The 22397-nt window shown below is 45.1% G+C and overlaps 1 protein-coding gene across 2 annotated transcripts in view; it reads left to right on the plus strand.

Annotated features, from left to right (window-relative positions):
* LOC144892213 (uncharacterized) overlaps positions 1 to 22397 on the plus strand; it is a 108848-nt gene that overhangs the window by 47845 nt on the left and 38606 nt on the right. Inside the window, exons 3-4 of one of the 2 annotated variants that reach the window (XM_078777666.1) lie at positions 660 to 800; positions 930 to 4290. The exons of the other annotated variant lie outside the window; for it this stretch is intronic. Coding sequence (XP_078633792.1) covers positions 660 to 800; positions 930 to 2569 — 1781 coding nt within the window. The 3' untranslated portion in view covers positions 2570 to 4290. Of the gene's footprint in view, positions 1 to 659; positions 801 to 929; positions 4291 to 22397 lie in introns of those variants that run through there. 2 annotated transcript variants of the gene reach the window in all.

Raw genomic sequence — 22397 nt, forward strand, 5'->3', positions numbered from 1 at the left:
TTACGTGTTGGTTTGACTTTTCGTGTGATTAATGTTAGTTCTTTCGCGAGCCTCGATCTTGTATACAAAAAACCCCCCCCAAAAACACCTCAAAACCGTCTATACTTCCCACATGTCCATTTAGGTCTCCTCCTACCACAACAACTTCCTCATCTTTCACGTTTTCCATCAGCTTCTCCATTGCACACCAGAACTTGTCCTTTTCTTCATCACTCTGACCGACCTGCGGAGCATATCCCAAGATGACGTTCACCAAGAGCTTTCCAATCATCAACCTTTCACTCACTCTCGTCACACTCACCACACTGTTCAGAAATTCCTCAGAAAACAGGACACTAACACTATGCACGCCTTCTGGGCGCCCTTGCCACACATACTTGTATTTCTGTATAATACTTGAACGCAAATCGCCTTCTTCTTATTTCCAATAATCTCCAGTTTAGCAGTACTTGGACATGTTAAATGGGGTGGTGTATAAGGGTGATGCAGAAGACTGCTTCAATTGGACTTAACATCCGGAATTTTTATTTCACAATCTTTAACTTCATTATTATCTTTAAATTGAAGTATACCTTCCATGGCGTAACATGTTCGATGAACTCCCGAGATGGTTCTCAAACTCATTTCCCTGCAAAATACTGACACTGATTTATACACAGGTGATGTCTATCCTGTAAATGTGGAAGGCAAACAACACGACAACGATTCATCTGTCACAGAAGATTCAAAATGTGCTTCTGCAAAGGAAGGTTCAGATGATATTGACATGACAAACGGAAGTGCTTCCTGTTTTGCAACTGGTGAGTGGAAACATAAAAAAAGAACATAAAGCCTTTTGTATGGAGAAAATATAAAAATTTCCAGAAAAGTGTTAAATATTTTGCATTTTGATTTTGACAAAAAAGAAAATGTGTTTTTTGTTTCTGTAGAACAATCAAGAAGTAATATGGGACAAATAAGGTCCATTGGCAGCTTGACAGTGAGGAAGAAGCCTTTTTTGAAGAAACAATCACGAGATCAAGTCTCGCTTCCTGTAAAATACAAATACTTGTCTGGGCCTCGCAACACGAAGATTAATATGAAATTAAACAAACACAGAAAGGTTCAAGAAAAGCGAATATGTTATCAGTGTAATGTGTGCAGAAAGGATTTTGCTTCAACGAGTAAAATCAAAATACACATGAGGATCCACACTGGAAAACGTCCTCACAAATGCTCTGTATGTGATAAAGGTTTCTCTGCAAACAGCCATTTGAAATTACACATGAGGGTCCATACAGGAGAGCGACCACACAAATGCTCGATATGTGATAAAGGTTTCTCTCAAAACAGCTATTTGAAATTACACATGAGGGTCCATACAGGAGAGCAACCTTACAAATGCTCGATATGTGATAAAGGTTTCTCTCAAAGCAGCAATTTTAAATTACATATGAGGATCCATACAGGAGAGCGACCTTACAAATGCTCTGTATGTGATAAAGGTTTCTCTCAAAACATCTATTTTAAATTACACATGAGGGTCCATACAGGAGAGCAACCTTACAAATGCTCGATATGTGATAAAGGTTTCTCTCAAAGCAGCAATTTTAAATTACATATGAGGATCCACACAGGAGAGCGACCTTACAAATGCTCATTATGTGATAAAGGTTTCTCTGTAAACAGCAGTTTTAAATTACATATGAGGATCCATACAGGAGAGCAACCTTACAAATGCTTGATATGTGATAAAGGTTTCTCTGTAAACAGCAGTTTTAAATTACATATGAGGATCCATACAGGAGAGCAACCTTACAAATGCTTGATATGTGATAAAGGTTTCTCTGTAAACAGCAGTTTGAAAAGACATATGAGGATCCATACAGGAGAGCAACCTTACAAATGTTCGATATGTGATAAAGGTTTCTCTCTGAACAACAATTTGAAAAAACATATGAGGATCCATACAGGAGAGCAACCTTACAAATGTTCGATATGTGATAAAGGTTTCTCTCTGAACAACAATTTGAAAAAACATATGAGGATCCATACAGGAGAGCAACCTTACAAATGCTTGATATGTGATAAAGGTTTCTCTGTAAACAGCAGTTTGAAATTACATAGCATGATCCATACAGGAGAGCGACCTTACAAATGCTTGATATGTGATAAAGGTTTCTCTCAAAACAGCGATTTGAAATTACATATGAGGGTCCATACAGGAGAGCGACCTCACAAATGCTTGATATGTGATAAAGGTTTCTCTCAAAACAGCGATTTGAAAAGACATATGAGGATCCATTCAGGAGAGCAACCTTACAAATGCTTGATATGTGAGAAAGGTTTCTCTCAAAACAGCAATTTGAAAAAACATATGATGGTCCATACAGGAGAGCGACCTTACAAATGCTTGATATGTGATAAAGGTTTCTCTGTAAACAGCAGTTTGAAATTACATATGATGATCCATACAGGAGAGCAACCTTACAAATGCTTGATATGTGATAAAGGTTTCTCTCAAAACAGCGATTTGAAAAAACATATGATGGTCCATACAGGAGAGCGACCTAACAAATATTCGATGTGATTTTTTTTTTTTTTTTTTTTTTTGTGTATTGAATCGAGGCTCGTGAAAGAGCTCACATTTATTTCACAAACAAATCAACCCGACAAACAAAATATACAGGTTTCTCTCAAGGTATACGGGCTCTCAAAATAGCCATTTGAAAAGTCATATCAAGATCCACACAGCAGAAGTGAAATCTGAAATACCAAGATGTGAAAAATGACGTCGAGGATTTCAAGATTGAAGAAACCTGAAATTGTACCAGTGATAGTCGGAGCAACAGGAAATCCGGATGTTCAAGAAAACCCCAACTGAGCGCTTAAAAAGCATTCCGGGGAATATCACGACAAACATGCAACAGGTGGAGGCTGTCAAAGGTTCAGTGAGGATTCTAAAACGAGCCCTTGGAACAAAGAATTCTGGGGAATATCACGACAAACATGCTGCAGGTGGAGGCTGTCAAAGGTTCAGTGAGGATTCTAAAACGAGCCCTTGGAACAAAGCATTCTGGGGAATATCATGACAAACATGCTGCAGGTGGAGGCTGTCAAAGGTTCAGTGAGGATTCTAAAACGAGCCCTTGGAACAAAGCATTCTGGTGAATATCACGACAAACATGCTTCAGGTGGAGGCTGTCAAAGGTTCAGTGAGGATTCTAAAACGAGCCCTTGGAACAAAACTATGAGAATGAAGTTTCACAAACTGGTTCATGAATAATGATCCTTTACCGAAAAAGGAGGTGGAGATTTTGATTTCTGGGAGACTTTCTCCCACCTCCTAAAACCCGCATGTTTAGATAACAACCAACGAGAGCGTCCTGACAAATGTTCCGTTTGTGATAAGGATTTTATTTCAAAACGGAGCTTGAACTTCCAGAGTGCAACCCACCTGGAGTGCTCGCGTAAAAAAGTGCTCCGACTGTGGGAAGGGATTTGCTGATAAAAGGTTTGTTAAATTCACGTGGCATTACCTGTGCGAGGTTGTACGTGCCCCCACCCCCCCTCCCCCTTGTAAGCGTTCCTGAGCAGTCGGCAAGGTATTCAGTGAACCAGGAAGGAGAAAGCTATCGTGTAAGCGTACAGACCTTTGGGCACATACCTTGTGAGCACAACTCCTCAGAGTACCACCTGTATCCAGAATGTCCACAACAATGATTGCACACTAGTGCCAAAAGACAGCAAGAATCTCAAAATGCTAAGCCCATCCACGTCCACTCAACTCAAACTGCAGTTAAAGAAAATGACACATTAAAAAAAATATGTAAAATTTCTTAATTTGATTCTCCACGTTGTCATCACAGCGGATTGTTGAAAATTTGAAGCCAAAATCTCAAATGGTAACAAAACTGAATCTCTCAACATGATCTTGTATCTCACTGTGCTTCTTCCAGTCCTTTCTTCGGTTGTCAATTTGTAATTCTTGTCTCTGTCCTTCCCATGTTTCCAGCCAAGTTCCATTTGAGTTTTTTGATCGTGACCAGTGTCTCGAAAATTTGTTTTCTCTCTGATTTAGTTGTTTTTCTTGTCCCTTTTGGTTGTGCTCAGATGGAATCTTTCCATGGTGGTTTGGACATCAATTTTAACTCAATCTTTGCTGTAGTCCATGTTTCATTGCCATGTGTGATATGGGGAGAACATCCTTGCTGTAAAATTGTTTATCAGAAGAAGACTCCTGCCCATGTTTTTCATGAAACTTGAATTTATGAAGTGTGTCACAATAAAGAGAGCTTCTCAAAGTGTAAATGCCCTGTCTGTGTCATTGTGAATATGTAATGGGTGCATGATCAATTTATATTGTCAGTCAGTGGAGAGTTTGGAGTTGTCCACATCCCCATGAGTAATCCTGATCAAACCGAGAGTTGTTCACCAAACCAGGTGAAAGCCTTGCAGAGATAGCATTTACCATCATAGCTTGACTGCACTTCATCCCATCACTCATTGATCTCGAGCAGCTCAGCTTCACAGGCCCCAACGTGGAAGGCCACACAGCTAGTTGCGCCCACATTTTTGTCAACATCAATGGAAAAGCATTATTAATGGAGGGAATACCTTTGAACACAGAACGTAAACGTATTTTAAACAGTATCATGGTATTTTGAACCAATTTCAATGGTTGCTCGAAGACAGGGCAGCATGTATGTACAATCATACTGACAATCATAAGACTTCAAACAAAAAAACAATATACCTATTTTGGGGGGCAACCCCCTCTCCCATGCCCCACCCCACCCGATTTTGATAATGCCTTGAACAAACCTTGGTGTATCATGGGTGATGAAGGTTGTGATCAAGTTTCATCAAAATTGTGTGTAGTTTCTGAGAAAAGAACAAATACTTATTCTGCGGGGCAACCCCCCATGGACCCCCTTATACCCCGACTTTTTAAATGCCAGGAACAATCGTTGGGACATCACGGGTGATGAACAGAACGTTATGGTGAAGTTTCATCGGAATTGTAAGTGTAGTTTCTGAGAAGAAAGTAAATTCCTATTTTGGGGGGCAACCCCCTCCCCTCCCCAGTGGCTTATCGAGGAAAAATGACGCTCGGGCGAGATGTCAAATTTCCGCCCCTCACAACTCACATGCTGAATTCAACACAAAGCCCAATGAAATAACTTTATTACAAATCAAATTAGGTGCAGTGCATTTGCAAGTTAACAGTCAAAGTTTTGTTTTCTGCCTTTGTTTTGTTTTGTTTTCAGAAAATTGTGGAAATTATTTTATAAAATGAATCTTTGATAAAAATTGGCCCAACTTATTCAATAGGATGACAGAAGTATTCCAAAAGCATACATGCAATGTCAGTTCCACGTCTTCGCGTTCGCAGAAGAAAAACATAGGTGCAATACACCTGTTGCTCACCTGGCAGAATAAACAGTATGCTGCACTGACTGAAGTTATTGTTACGTCGGTAGGGTAAAGCAATATCTAGAGTCAGGTAGATCTGAATAGGTAACATGCTTCAACTGTCGCGATAGGGAATCTACCTTTCATAAGTTATATGTTAGTCGGGTTAAGATGTCTGCTTGTGAACATACCAGGATGTTTGAGTGTTAGATCGTGTAAGGATTAAGATAAACCCCTGTGTGTCACACCTGGTAATCAAACCTTTGTCCCTTATGGCAATGCACACCAACATAAACACTTAGACAGGCCCTGCAGTGCAACATTAAATAATTCCCTTCCCTGACGAGGACTTTGGAAGAAAACAGGCAAGGGGCCAGTTCGGGTCACCGCCGCATTGGCCGCAGCCAGCTACACATCTGGCAGGCCTTGGAACATGGAGTGACACGAGCTATCACCACGCTACAGGCCTGTGATTGATCAGCGCGGTGGGCGCGAACCTCCAGCCAACGAATGCTGGAGGCGCGAAGCTGGAAGGTTCGGTGGAGGGCACTGATTGGGTTGCGGGCCAAGGCTGACGTCACCGCCGCAAGGTTATATCAGGGCGCGCCGAACGACATTTGCGCTCTTGCACATAGGGTTCGCTCTTGCACAGCACATCCCTCTGGCCCTCTTGCACGTCCAGCTCGAACCCTTGTGCTTTCTGGCTGTCTCTGGCTGTCTTGTGCTCTCTGCGCTTCCCTTCTTTGTCTTGGGATATCTCTGGTGGTCGTTGGCTCACCATCTTCGTGGTGCTCGGAGCGGTGCTCAATGTTTTGGAGCTGAGAGTTGTCCACGGACCTCGTTGGCGGTTGACGAGGAGCCTGGGGTGGGCGTTGGCTCGGGCCTTCGCGGTGCAGCGGAGCTTGGAGCCAAGTGGGGACGACAGATCACAGACAGATAAGGATGCACCACAGAACATTACATGACGAGACATTTCCTTTCGTAATCCATTCCTGTGTGGCGTATTTGAAGTGCGGTGTGTGGGATCCCAAATTAGGACTTTTATTTGATTACCGTCGCGTTTCATTGTTATCGGGTGCCGGGAATAAACGTCTTTATTTTTGTACATTCTGATTTGTCGTTCGTGAGTTAATTAATTTCCCTGCAGGATCGAAGCTGCCGTCGGTTCCCCTTCCACAGGTACGCGCTTTTACCGCAGTTTCCATTTCCCTTCTTTCTCCCGCGTTTTATCGCCGAATCCGTGTTTGGTCGTCGCCTCAAGTAAATCCGTTCTGTTCCATCCGCAGTCCCTGGTCTTAACCGAAGGGTCCGCGTGATAGTATTCTAAACCAATTTGAATGGTTGCGAGAAGACAAGGGCAGCATGTCGAATGATATCAACATAATCATAAGACTTTAAGCAAACAAACAAAATCCTATTTTGGGGGGCAGCCCCCATCCTCGTCCCTGTCTACCTCTTCAGACCCCAATTTTTCCAATGCCTTGAACACAAACATTGGTACATCATGGATGATGAAGGTTGTGGTGAAATTTCATCAAAACCGCGTGTGTTGGTTCTGAGAAGAAAGCAAATACCGATTTTAGGGACGGACTGTGACTGACTGATGGAATAATGGACTGACTGATGGACTAACGGAGTGACTGATGGACTAACGGACTGACTGATTGACTGACTGATGGACTAACGGACTGACTGATGGACTAACGGACTGACTGATTGATGGACTAAATGACGGACTGATGGACTAATGAACTGACTGACTGATGGACTAATCGACTGACTGATGGACTGACGGACTAATGAAGTGACGGACTGACTGATGGACTGGCGGACAATGCTCCATCACATAAACTCCCATGAACTTCGTTCCAGGTGAGCGAAAAAGAGAACAAAAACGTCTGCAGAAGAAACCTCAGCACGCCAACCCTGCAAAGATGGAAGCAGAGAGAACGAGAGCTCCGCGGTGATGATTACATCGATCACAAGAGAATCCTGACACTGGGGTGAAGAGCATTTTTACAAGTACGACTTCTCAAGATTTTGCTGAGATGACGATCAGCAGCAAGACCCTGAGGTCATGTGGCTTCTCCCCTCCATGAAGCGCCATGTCGCATCAGCCTGCCACTCCTCGACCTTCTCAAGGGGAATTCTACCATTTTTGCTTTCGTAATAAATAGATGATATCGTGTTTTATCTGACAGGATTTTTTTTTTAAATAAAGAAAATTAATTTTCAACCTTCAAAAATCGTGCGAATAAATTCTGCTTTTTTGTTGGAATCCTTTTCTCATCTGTACAAATGAGCCGAGAACACGAATGACGCGTGAACGGCGAACAAAAATGAACACGAACGCCTCGTTCGCTTAGTTTCCCGGCATGCCACACGCTCCTTTGCAAGCCGCCTCCCCCCGGGATATCATTGGCCACAACCATTGGTCAGCAAACTAAGGGCGGGGCCATTTGCACAGTTTAACTCCTTCCTTCGCTTGCGCTTTTATGCGTTGCGGCAAAATGGTACGAAATATCCATAATGATAAATGTAAAACAAGCGTTACGCCTAGGTCCCCCGTCGGGGAAGTGATGTGAGTAGACAAAGTGGAAGACGCAGAAAACATGCTATGATATGATATTTCGCTCACAAGGTTCAGACATACATGGAGGCGGCCATCTTGGATTTTGACGTGGCGAACCAATTTTCAATAGCGTTCTTCCTTATGCCGAGATAAACGCACACACCAGATTAGAAGTTAGTAGTTCGTTTATTTTTCAAGATATTTCGCTCACAAGGTTCAGACATATGTATGGTGGTGGCCATCTTGGATTTTGACGTGGCGACCCAATTTTCAATAGCGTTCTTCCTTATGCCGAGATACACCCACACACCAGATTAGAAGTTGGTACTTCGCTTATTAGTCCCCTACCGGTGTACACCGGAGGAGACTATAGGTTTGCACGCCGTCCGTCAGTCTGTCAGTCCGTCAGTCCGTCGCGCAAAGAACAGTCTTCTGGACTTTTTTTCTAAACGCTTAATGCTAATGATTTCAAACTTGGTACATGGTTTCCTCATGATAAATTACAGATCAAGTTCGAACTACACGACGTTTCGATCATTTTTGACAAAGTTATGGCACTTTGAACTTTGGGAATTCTGATAATTCTGATGATCCTCAACTCAGTGCCATTTTAAGTTTTAATTTCCTTTTAAAAAGATTTTCTCTGCAATAATTGGACCGATTGAGATCAAATTTTTACCATATGAGGGACTCGGTCTGTAGAATATTTTAACGGTAATTATGACGTCACAGGTCACGTGGTTCGGCCGCCATATTGTTTTTTTGTGAAAACACGAAAACCCCTTTTTCTCTGCAACGGCTGAACAGATCGAAGCCAAACTTTGCAGGCAGAATCGCATACCCATGACGAACAAAAAAGTCAACGAGCATGACGTCATTCGTCACATGGTTTCAGAGTTATGACGTTTTTAAGCATGAACCTTTAAAACTGAGCTCCTCCCTCATTTTTGATCAAATCAAGGGGAAACTTCACAGATCTGTTCAGCATGTCAATCTACTAAAATGTCTTTTTGGAATTTGCGATCGGGCGCGTGGTTTGGCAGATATCGTTAATTAAACGAATTTTTTTTTTTTTTTAAGGATATCTCTTGTTTATTCTCGAGTTCTCCTCAAGCTGCACTGCGCGTCCTCAACCTCGTCTTGCGAACGTCAACAGCGCGACACAGCACACGCTTTCCGGAGGGGCGGAGCCAAGCCGAGCAACATATATATACACATCGATCATTGATCGTGAACGGGAAAATAAAATAAATTACTGATATTTAGCGACTCGAAAGGTTCTTTGTCAACAACTTCGTTTAGATTGAAAAATCGTTTAGAGAGCTATTGGGTTTCTCTTCAAAAAAGATTGAAACTAACGGGACGTTTTACAGTGATAATGTTATTCAAATATCCTCCGGTATAAATTCAGTATTAATTCATTGTGATTTGATTGATGGTGCTTATAACGATGGAATAAGAACAAATACAATATTTTCATTCAGCGCATACTCAACCCCAATTGGTTATAAATTTAATATGGAACCAAAAAATCTTGTCTATTTACCTGTGTCAGGAAAAACCATATACAGAGTAAATTTTAGGATAACCGACCAAGATAATTGTATGATATCCTTTAATGATGAAATTATATCCATCAGAATTCACCTTCATGAAGTTTTTTTGATAAATAAATAATGGTTATTGTGAGAAAACACGAGTTGGGAAAATATAAAATAATTACAGGGGATGGGATGTTCCTTTCACCATACTATAAGGGTGAAGGTATGTTTCTTGGTAGAGGATACTATAAACCAAAGAGACAACGGGGTGTGGGACATCAATTTAGAAATAAAGGAGATGGGATAATTGATACTCTAATGGGTATTGGTTCAACCATCCTTAAACATAAAGACCTAATTGGTTCAACTGCTTCTGCCGTGGGCTCAGGTGCGGGTGCTATAAAGAGTATAAAAGATGCTCAAAAGGAGTCTCATAAATTACAAGCAATCAAAGAAATAAAAAAAGGTAAAACTCGACTATCTTCACAAGAACGACAAAAAATCATTAAAATACTTGGGTCAGGGTTTCAACAATTGTAATGCTATATAAATACAAGTATGGAAGCGATTGATAGTATCTATGATTTGGATGATACGATTATCATTTCAAACTCCACTAAAAAGGAAGACTATTTTAAGGTAAATGCTATAACAGGAACAGACTGGAATTCAAATGGAACAAAAAGTTTTGAAATAAATAATCAACAAACTTACTTGAATCTAGTTGATAGTTTCTTGCTGTGTAAATTTAAATTCACTAAGGCTGCGAATAATACTAATGCTACACTCGTAAATGATTTCTTCTGGAAAATGTTTGATAGTGTTCGCCTGTATATTGGAACACAAGAGGTTGAAGCGGTTGATTATGTCTCTGCTACATCTGAAATGATGAAATTTACACTATATTCGTTTAGTGATAGAATGGGTAAGGGAGCTGTTGAAGGTTTTATTCCTGATATGTCAACGGGAACAAATGCTGACCCCGGTTATAGTCAAAGGAAGTCAATGTATAATGATGAAACAAAAGCAGAGAATAGTTTTACCGTAGCAGTACCTCTGAAAGGTATATTTGGATTTTGTGATTATGATAAAGTTTTGTATGGTCTTAAAATTAGATTTCAACTACAAAGGAATGATAATGTAAATATTGTTGCGAATATGGAATTTGGCCTCCATATCCGCTTGTAAATATTCCCCTATTTTCTCCAATACTCCCCAACTCTCCCTTACCCCATTCCTTAGTCCCATTGTCTGTAAACAACACCCATTAGAGCCGATCTTCCCCTTCATCCCCCCATTAAATGTCGTGCCCAGGTCCACCGCACCACACGTAGACAATTATAGGACATCTTGCTAGTTATTCTTAATCTATGTCAGTTAAGGACTTGTTTCCATTAATTATGACTCTTCGTTGCACCAGAATGTGATTATATGGCACCTGTTAGGAAGTTTAGGACCTCCCCATACCTCTCCGCATCTCTTCCCCATGAAGAAGCTCCAACAACAACAACTACAACAACAGAGGAGATGGCGGCGGCGCGGGGGAGGATGCGTCCTCACCCCGGCTCGATTAGCGCCATTGACCACGCGCTCCACGGGGTTACCACGAAGGGGCTCCCTGTCGGCCCCTCGTCAAGGGCGGAGCCGGTAACCCCCGCACCCAATGAGAAGCCATGGGCCGATGCCATATGGGGCGGCGCTAACGAGCCGAGGGCGTGTCACTCCCCGCCGGATATACGCGGCCCCGCGCCGGATGTGACGCCAGATGCGCCTCAGCCACGAACCAAGGAGCAAGTCGCCACCTCCCAGCGCTGAATATACCTCCCCGCATCTTTGGAGCGGACCGAACCGGGTCGATTCTGTCCCTGAGCCAGGTGCACCTGAGCCATCGACTGCCGCTTTCCTTGCCATCGATCCCCGTGTGAGTCAAGTTTGTCCCGTTTGTCTGTCGTCTGTCTGGGAATAGATAAGACCGCGAATAAGTGCCCACCTTCCTATGTTTCCCTCTTGTCCCTGTAATCTGACCTTCCGCAATTGTAATAACAACCTTTGAGAACCGTATCCCTGGTGTCGTGTCATATTAATTCCAGCCGTGTGTCTTCTTTTTCCTTCATTGGTCTAGCATAGCGCGATTAGTCAACCCCGGGTACAATCGGGGTAACTTGTACGGATACGGCGGCCATCCCGCTCGGCCCACCATAACATCTTGAGTCGTGTCCGTAACAATTGGTGTCGGGAAGTGGGATAGGTCCCGGAGCGCGTTTCACGCGCTCGAAATTATAAAGTAGCCGAAATTTGTTTTTTTTTTTATTAAAGCAAAGCCCGAATTTTGAAAGTCGCGCTATGGCGGATCAAGTCGGCTGGGGTCCGGTAGGGGAGAGTGAGGCAGGGTCGATCCAGGACCAAAATGAGGGACAGGAGGAGGGCGAAGCAGTGAGGGTAGCAGGTTCGCAAAATAGCGCCGTCACGCACGACGATGGGGGCGCGCAAAATGGCGCCTCGCACATGGCCACGGCGACCATGCCCGCGACCGTAGTAGCGCCCCTGGTGGATTCAAACCTTTTCCTCCTGCAGATGAGGGCCCTTATGGAACAAATGGTGGGAATGAGGGCTGATAGTGAGCGATTAGAGGGCCAAATGGGGGTAATGGGAAACCAAATGGGGGTAATGGGAAACCAAATGGGGGTAATGAGGGACGAAGCGAGGGGTACCGGTGAGGGATTAGAAAAGAAATTTGAGGGATTAGAAAAGAAATTTGAGGGATTAGACAAGAAGTTTGAGGGGTTAGACAATGGGATAGAAGGGGTGAAACATGGGTTAACGGGGGTAGAAAACAGAATGGCCGCTCAAGAGAATCAAATAGAAGGGGTGAAAAATGGGTTAAGGGGGTTAGAAAACAGTATGGAAGGCAAATTGAGGGACATGAGGGACCAAGCGGAAAGGGAAGTTACACAAATGGGGCAGCAGATAGAGGGGGTCAGAATGGGGGTAGAAACCAAACTGGATGCTCACAGGGAGGAAATGGAGCAGATGAGGGTGGCATCTGGGCAGAAGATGCAAGTGATGGGAGAGGAGATCAGAAGAGGAGTGAGTGAGGAGGTCGGAGGAGTGCGCGAGGAGGTGAGGCACTGTAAGGAGCACATGGAGAAGGAGGTGAGAAAGAGGACTGTAAAATTGCAAGGGGGCATAGAGGACCTGACGCAGGAGGTGGAACAGCTGACGGAGGGACAAAAAGAACTAACGGACCAGGTAAAGAAGAACACAGCGGTAATAGGAGGGTTAAAAGCGACACAAAATGACTTAAAAAATGACTTGGTAGTGACGAAGAGGGAATGTCAGATGGTACGTGAGGGACTAACAACGAGGTTGGACGAGGTGATAGAGGTAATGGAGACGAAGGACCGGCAGGTGAGGACGCACATAGAAACGGTCAAGGTGGCCTTAGAGGAAGAACTTAAAGAGACGCACCTGGAAATAAAAGAGGTGAAGCAGAAGTTAGAAGAAGTGGAAGAAGGGGTGAGCGAAATTAAGAAGCGACGGAGAGGGGATAAGAAAGAAATAAAAGAGGAGGTAAAAGAATTAGTCCAAAGTCTGTGTTTGGATCGTGATGATGTGCTCATTAACCGGATGAGGGATTCGCAGGTGATGGAGGAGAAGCGAAGAGGAAGAGGACCCGGTGTAAGTGGTGACCAATATGGTCGTGCGTATGATGCGCCAGGGGATTTGATAAGTTTGGGGGTCGAGATGGACCCGGGTGTTCGTGAGAGGCCGTTGGTGAAGTGTGTGACAGGTCTGGTGTGCGAAAAAGGAGGTGTGCGAGAAAGTCCGACTCTGGGGTGTGTGAGGAAAAAGTGTGTGCCAAGGAGTGAGGGTGCTGGCGAGAGTGAGTCGGTCGTAGCGCGTGTGCGAGGGAGCACATGGAAGCGCGGTGTGGTAAGTGTTACAGAGGGTGTAACGGGAGAGTGTGCGCGAGGTGCGCGAGAAAGGTGTGTAACGGACGGGTGCATGAAGGGTGAGTGCGCTGTCAAGAATGGAGGTGAGAGTAGTACGAGTGACACGGAGCGTGAGTTGGTGGTGACAGGTGAGAAAGGAAGCACACCTGGAATGGTAGAGCGTGAGTGGGAATGCACGCTGGAATTGGTAGTAAGGCACGTGGTTGGGTGTGCGAGTGAGAGCACACCTGTGATTGTCACAGAGGAGGTGACCGAGGAGGGGGCGCGAAGAGGAGTGTTGGTGAGGTGTGCGAGCGACGAATGTGTGCCAAGGTGTTCGGTGGTCAGGTGTGTGACCAAGTCGGTGAGCGGAATGAGTGTACCTGGGTGTGTAAGAGAAGGTACGACGAGGAGGATGGAAACGGCTGCATGTATGAGCACGAAAGGGATAGCGTATGCGTGTAAGCATGCAGGTGAGGAGGCATCGACGGTAACCGGGTTAAAGGTTAGGTCGACTCTTAGGCGAAGCGGGCCCTCGGTGCGTGCCGGGCCTCGCTTTGAACGGCCGCGTCCGAGCTCCACTAGGCGGAGCGGGCAGGCCGATAGGAAGGGTCGTCATGGCGACCACCTTTTGTTTGGGCATTCCGGCAGGTCGAGATCGGGCCATGGGATGGCACCACGCCGGGGTGGTGCGTGGGATCTCGGCCCGGGTAAGCGTAGTGAGCGAGGGGCCCGGTGGGTAAGGTTGGCATCCCTGCCACCCTTCCCATGTGGGGCAAATGCGCAATAGCTTATGGGGTGTATGGCAGTGAAAACTAGCCCGGGTGGGTTAGGATATTGATAGGGACCTAGAAGATGACATTAGGTAACGTTAAGGTTAGTTAGTGACTGATACCTGTAGTGGGGACGCAGGTAGTTTAGTGTGTTTGATAATGACGTGGGAGCGCAATAGTTTAAAGGGACGACTGGGAAGCGCAAGTTTCAGAGGGTAGTAGTTAGCTGAGATGATGCCGTGTGTGTGAGAACTGGACAGGTGTGTGGAGCAGTGTATGAGTAGTGAGTGTGTGGATCAGCGCGAATGCGCTTGGGGAGAGAAGGGTGCAGGCGGCACCAGGTGTGAGAGCGCAGGTGTGCAAGGACAGGTGTGTGGAGTACATGGAGTAAGTGGTACGGAGTGGTGTGCATGGTGCGAAGGTGTGAATGGGGGAAGAGTGGACCCCTTTCACGAGTACCCGGGGCGGGTAGTGTAAGTGTTAGGTAGAGGGTACAGGTAAATTGTGGTTGGATATTGGCATTTGTGGTGCGGTTGCAGACTGGTGTTGTGGATGGGTGCATTAGTGTCATGGAAACGGCTGGGCGTGTAGCCTGTTAGTGTGTGTAGTTGGTTGGGCACTCCACCACTGTGAGGATGTCGGCCAGGTGAGGCCGCAGGTGGGCTCTGGGAGCCGGTAGAGTTGTGGATGGGGCCCGAGGATCCAGAGGACGGACCCGGGTAGCCCAGTGCCAGAGAGGGCACCGAGTGGGGAGAGCGCCAGAGGGCCTTCCCCAGGTAGTTAGGTTAGGGTAAGGAGCAGGTAAGCTCGGAGGCAACTGCAGTGGTGGAGGTGTGCAGGTGGGTAGACCTGCTGGGAGAGCTACACGTCGCGGCCCAGAAATTGTGCGAGGGCACCGGGAGTTGAATCGGGGGGAGTGAGACCCCAAATTGAAAAGCACCACAGTTTGGCCAATGGGAATTGGTTTTTAGAACCCATAGTGTAAGAGGGCCAATGGTTTGGCCGGAGAAAGACCCCGGGTAGTGTAAAGTTGTTAAAGTCACTTAGGAAATAGTTAGGATTAATGAACCTGTCGCACCATACGCAGCCACTTTACCTGTGGTGATGATGATGACTCCACACCTGTGTTTTCTTTGTTTTGTTGCAGGAGATGAATTGCTGTGTGGATTTGTGAGACGCATCACGACGTGGATGAGACATTGGGGTGATTCCATCTCTCCCTCCCTAGGAGGGACTGATGATGAATTGGTAATGGCAAATTACGATGTCAAGTTGGAGATGGCAAATTTTGATGAAAGTTGAAAATGGCAAATTTGATTGGTTAGGAGGGAGAGAAGACGAATTTGGTTTATGGGAGGAACGGGGAAGACAGTAGGGACGGTTGTTGATGGATTTGTAAAGTAGATGTTTATGGGTAGTGTTGTGTTTTGTTGATACAGTAAGGGGTAAGGGAGGGGCCATGTAGGTTACCTGGTGGGGGGGGGGGGGCGTACGGTAGGAACGTACCTGTCTCACCTGGTTCCCATGTGCCCCCAGTGTGCATCACTTTACATTGCGTGCACTTTTGCGCCCTTACCACCTTGCTCACTTGTCTTGGTTTTGTCTCCCACCTCCGAGGATCTGGCTTTGGAGTAGAGAGAGAGGAGAGGGAGGTGCTGGCTACGCAGTTGTGGGCCTGCACTTTCGCTGCTTGCTGCTGGGATCGATACACCATATGGACCGCAATGTTTGTGGCCACCCACAATGGACCGCAGTCCTTTTTGCGGCCAAGCACCACCCATGGATGGACCTATGGGTCAACGTGGCACCTATGCCATAAAAGGTGAACCACTAACAGTTGGCCCCCCTGAAGGCCACAACATAGAAATGGACGCGGTTGGCGCCTTTCTTTATTGTTTTTGAAAGAAGTAAGAAGACCAAGTGCACCACAGGAAGAGCAAGAGACACCTGCAGGGTTAGGGGTTGTCGTTTTTATTTTAACAAACAATGGTGGTGCACCGGATGGTGCTGACTGTGCATGATGGGGTGGTGCTTTTGGTGCTGGAAAAGGGTGCTCTGCACGTTATTAAAGGCCGTCGGCCACAGAGCACTCGTGGGTTGGTGTATCGATGTTGGCAAGCGCGCTCTCTCTATGCATAACATCTGCATGTGTTCCTCCAAAGACAGGTCCTGGATCGTAGTGTAAATATCAGCGTAGTTGTGTAAATAATGCTCCCTACCGGCTGTATGTTTAGTTTGAGAATTCTTTCCGGATTCGGTTATCCTGTGGGTGTGTTTCTGTGAGGAGAAGGGTGCAACGTCGCAGGGGGACATATTTACTCGTTTGTGAATATCTATAAAACTGTCGCACTCAGGGTAGAGTTAATAGTAGAGGGAACTACATTGTGTGCCACACTAAAGTAGGTAAAAATTTATCGGGTCGGGACGCCCCGAGGGTAGAGAAGGGTGCAATGTTGCGAATATGGAATTTGGCCTCCATATCCGCTTGTAAATATTCCCCTATTTTCTCCAATACTCCCCAACTCTCCCTTACCCCATTCCTTAGTCCCATTGTCTGTAAACAACACCCATTAGAGCCGATCTTCCCCTTCATCCCCCCATTAAATGTCGTGCCCAGGTCCACCGCACCACACGTAGACAATTATAGGACATCTTGCTAGTTATTCTTAATCTATGTCAGTTAAGGACTTGTTTCCATTAATTATGACTCTTCGTTGCACCAGAATGTGATTATATGGCACCTGTTAGGAAGTTTAGGACCTCCCCATACCTCTCCGCATCTCTTCCCCATGAAGAAGCTCCAACAACAACAACTACAACAACAGAGGAGATGGCGGCGGCGCGGGGGAGGATGCGTCCTCACCCCGGCTCGATTAGCGCCATTGACCACGCGCTCCACGGGGTTACCACGAAGGGGCTCCCTGTCGGCCCCTCGTCAAGGGCGGAGCCGGTAACCCCCGCACCCAATGAGAAGCCATGGGCCGATGCCATATGGGGCGGCGCTAACGAGCCGAGGGCGTGTCACTCCCCGCCGGATATACGCGGCCCCGCGCCGGATGTGACGCCAGATGCGCCTCAGCCACGAACCAAGGAGCAAGTCGCCACCTCCCAGCGCTGAATATACCTCCCCGCATCTTTGGAGCGGACCGAACCGGGTCGATTCTGTCCCTGAGCCAGGTGCACCTGAGCCATCGACTGCCGCTTTCCTTGCCATCGATCCCCGTGTGAGTCAAGTTTGTCCCGTTTGTCTGTCGTCTGTCTGGGAATAGATAAGACCGCGAATAAGTGCCCACCTTCCTATGTTTCCCTCTTGTCCCTGTAATCTGACCTTCCGCAATTGTAATAACAACCTTTGAGAACCGTATCCCTGGTGTCGTGTCATATTAATTCCAGCCGTGTGTCTTCTTTTTCCTTCATTGGTCTAGCATAGCGCGATTAGTCAACCCCGGGTACAATCGGGGTAACTTGTACGGATACGGCGGCCATCCCGCTCGGCCCACCATAACATCTTGAGTCGTGTCCGTAACAATATACTGAAATGCAAAAGAAACTTACCACTTGTTTGAAATGTAATAAAATTGTAACAGTTCAAAATAAAACAAACCAACAATTGCTAATTGAAACATTGGCATTTTATTGATGACATGTCAAGTTTTTGACCAAGATACACCATCTCATCAGTTTGTTCTACAGTACAGTACAGAACAGCACAGGGTGCAATGTCAGTCCCCTTTCAATAGCGTGTGTGGCCACCATTGTTTTGGATACAGGCAGTGCATCGTCGGCGTATACTGCCTACCAGTCTGGATGGATTGCTGCTGGATTCTGTCCCACTCAGTCCTCAATGTCTGAAGCAGCTCTGCCCGTGTCCTGGCCCTGCCAACTACGCGTCTCCCAAGCTCATCCCACAGGTGCTCTATGGGATTCAGGTCAGGGGAGAGCGCAGGCCACTGCATGGTGTTGATGTTCTCGCCTTGGAGAAATGCAGTGGTAAAGCGAGCAGCATGGGGACGAGCATTGTCATGCTGAAAAGTTCTCAGTTCTGGGTGGTCTAGCAGGAATGGCAGCAGATGAGGTCGCAGGATGTTATCCACATACCGCTGGGCATTAAGATTCCCATCTACAACCACCAGTGGCGTCCTGTACCGGCCTGATATGGCGGCCCACACCATCACACTTGGGCCACCCCACCTGTTGGCTTGACGCACGCAACAATCGGCATATCGCTCGCCAGTTCTTCTCCAGACACGCTCACGCCCATCAGGACTGTCCACACAGAACCTTGACTCATCGCTGAAAGTGACCTCGTTCCACTGCGCCAAGGTCCACCGCTGATGCTGCTGGCACCATCTCTGTCGGTTGCGGCGATGGGCAGCCGTCATCACGGGGCCTCTGTATGGTCTTCTGGCAGTCAGACCATAGTCATGCAGTCGTCTTCGTGCAGTATCATTGGAGATCCGTGGGTTTGCACGCCCCGGAGTTTCTGCCGCAGTGCGGGATGCTGGACGGAATCGATCCCGCAGGTGACCGGACCATCTGCCTGTCCTGCCTTGCAGTGGTGACTCTTGGCCTCCCTGATCGAGGTCTGTCATCTGCAGAGTTGTGGAGGGTGTCTCTGTCCACCCGGGCCGATATCGTCTGGTGTGAACAGCCAAGGCGATGTGCCACCTCACGGTAGCTCAGTCCGCCTTGCAGCATGCCCAGGGCACGCTGCCGTTGATCCCTTGACAATCGTGGCATGTTGATTGAAATGCCCATTTTGCACTGGCCTTTTTAAAGCCAATATCAAGACATCACGTGCAGCTCATTAAAATCATCCCGTACCCCTTGGCTAATCACCGACAGTCAAAACGGCTGTTCAACAGCTGTGCTATGAAGTGACCATTGAAGGTTCAAGTGACCATCCGTGACCGTTTTGTCTGACAGCGAGGACACTATTGTCCACAAATAAGTTCACACATTTACTACACGCAGTGTTATTGTTGATATTTAAAGGTTTCAAAGGTGGTAAGTTTCTTTTGCGTTTCAGTATAGATTGCTTTTTGGGGTTGAAAATGCTTTTGGAGAAAATAATAAATTTGTTATTAATGATTTGTGTTGGTATATCAGTGAATATACTCCTAATCCCTGGTGTTGGGCTAGCGGCTAGGGTGCCGGCTTAGGATCCTAGGATCCTGGGTTGGAATCCAGGTCAATCGCTGAATTAACGCCAGGGGGGTTGACTCAGCCTGTCATCCTTCCGAGGTCGGCAAATTGAGTACCAGTTCACTGGTAATTCCCTGCTTGTCGTTAAAGGGGGCAAAAAGGGTTGGCGTCAGGAAGGGCATCCGGCCGTAAAACATTGCTTCAAAAAGGGGACCGAAAAACAACAACAACCACAGTTCCCGAAAAAGGCCAACCCCCGCTTGCGGGGAAAAATGGCCTCTAAAGGTGGTTTTTTTTTTTTTTTTTAATGCTCCTAATCTTAAAACGGAAGAGATGTTAAATAGAAGACTTAACTCAAAGAAACCGCTAAATGTATATTGTGAGAAACCACCGGTGAAACCACCTGTTCTCACCCAGATTGGTGCCCCGCCCACCGCGTGACGTGGCCTCCTTTGAGCCTCACGCGATCGGGTGGGGAATCGACACACGATTGGTGGAGGAGATAGAGCGCGGTCGCCATCTTGTGCAACGGACGCGGCTCGAAGGCTCTGAGTGGGAAATATCAAAAGGGCTTTCCTTGAATCCTCACGACAGCCGAGTTGGGCTGGTCGATTATAGTTCTGTATTTTACGAGCGAGTAACTCCGGAAGAGAACGAGTGATTCCCGGATCTCGTAGATTGGAACCGCGAGTGATTGCCTGCTTCGTGTTGGAGCTGCTGGCCGACCGTTCCTGCCGGCCTTGTGCGGTGAATTCCATTCTGTTACCCTCCGAGTCCCGGAGATCGTCGATTGGAGCCGCGAGTGATATTACCTGCGTCCTGTTTGGAGCGTCTGTTGCCGACAGTTCCTGCAGGCTTTGTGCAGTGTATTCCATTCTGTTACCATTCATGGTTTTGTGATCGAGCCAATAAATCATCGTGCCTGACCCCTAGAAGGCCGATTAAAGCACAATTGTGTTTATTGAGTTCTCTTTGTCCACTCCGTGGACTGCTTGAAGCCCGGACATTCACGTCCGTATTCCGTGCTGGGACACATTTTCACAGACGGGATCGCGACAATATACCTTAAAAGAAGATGTCAACACGTTAAACTGGAACATACTACCTACACTTGGAATTTGGGTGTTCTTCAAGGAAAACCACGATACCTCTGGCTCATTTTTTAAAAACCAGATGGAGAGGAGGGTACTGATAAGAATAATGCGCTGAGTGATAATGCTAAGGTGAAACAACTTCGGGTTTCTCTTGATGGCACATTTTATCCACGAGATAGATTGGAAATTGATTGGGAAAAAAATGATTATGCGGAAGCCTACAAGTCTTACCAAAAGGTGTGTGAAAGCAACGGTAATAATAATCCTATTTTGGATATGGTTGCGTTTCAAAAACTTTATACAATCTACGCAATTGACCTGAGTTCTCAAAAGGAAACTATAAAGTCTAATAGAGTGGATACTTCTCTATACATTGAAAGAGGAGAGAATGAAGAAGTTGATGCTTATTGTTTGCTTTTGGAGGAAACAGAATTACAGATTAATACAGATAATGGTGTTATGATTAATATCACATAGGTTTTTTCTCATAAATAAATGAGTAGGAAAGAACCGGTATATGTTAACCAAATCAATCTTGATAAATTAACATCTTGTATTCAAAATCAAAAGACTTGTATTATTAATGTTAATACAATTCAAAGAAAAGGAGCAGTAAGAATTGATATTTTACTCACAAGAGAGCAGGTAAAAACACAATGATGCTGGTTCACTTAAAATTAAAATGACAAAACCTATGTTAAAGAAATATTCAACAAGGGAAACGAGTGGAGGATTTCTCCCGTTTCTAATTCCTTTATTTGCTGGTTTAAGTGCGGCGGGAGCATTGACTGGTGGTATTTCAGCAGCGGTAAAAACTGCTAACGAAAGGAAGGCACAACTAAAAGCTCAAAAAGAATTGGAAAGACATAACAAGGAGTTGGAGAAACAAATTAGTGGAAGTGGTGTAATTGTAGATTTTGCTCAAAAACTTGAAAGTCTACCTGATAAAGCTATATTGTTAGTTGGAGATATGCTTTCCTCTTTCGCTCAAGCGGGTGTCAAACTAACTAAAAGGGGTAATGGGTTATATCTTTCTCATAAATAAATGGATAAATGGTTTAAACAATTTGGAAAGAATACAACGTCAAATATAGAACTTGCTAAGTATTGTAAAAAACAAAAAATTGATAATGTGGTAATCTGTATGAGAGATGAATTAACAAAGTTGTCCAAGAATACCAAGAATATTATTATGAATTTAGACACACAGAATGGTTCTCATTGGGTTTGTATTCATAATAGTCAGGATAAATATTATTTTGATAGTTATGGTATGCCACCACCTGTTGAAGTAATACAATTCTTACAGAATGGTGTTTATCAAACATTTCAAGTTCAAGAAATAAATTCTAAATGTGGTCAATTATGTTTATATGTATTATTTCAACTCAACAATAATTAATGAAAATTTTTATGATGTCATTTTAAATCTAATATAAATGACTTATGTTGGAAAAGATGGCTCTATCTTTGGAGAATCCTCTCAGGATATTGATTTATCAAATTATTATACAAAGGCACAGGCTGAACGACAAAAATATAGTATAAGTAAAAATATTAATATGAAGACTACTTATAAATTAATCAATTATCCAAACCCTACAGATGCGAATGACTTAAATAGATTCAGTGATTTATCACAATATATATCTTTAAATAAAACAGCACGTTTTGTTAAACAAGTAAAATTTACAACCACAACACCCGGTTATACTGACCATACACCTTTCCTCATTCAATTTAACTATCTGCTTACAATTGAATTTTATAAAGAAGGACATATAGTTAATATGCGAATGAATAAATGGGGGTATGATATGCCTGATTGAGGGTATAATTGGTCTTTTTCAATAAACTTAGAAGACCTACATGATTTTAATCAGTCTCGTAAAGAAGAATATTATCCGCTTGGCGAGGATAAGGATTTATGTGGAAGTACAATTAGT

This window comes from Myxine glutinosa, chromosome 5, assembly GCF_964187855.1.
Source record: "Myxine glutinosa chromosome 5, kmMyxGlut1.1, whole genome shotgun sequence".
NCBI lineage: Eukaryota > Metazoa > Chordata > Myxini > Myxiniformes > Myxinidae > Myxine > Myxine glutinosa.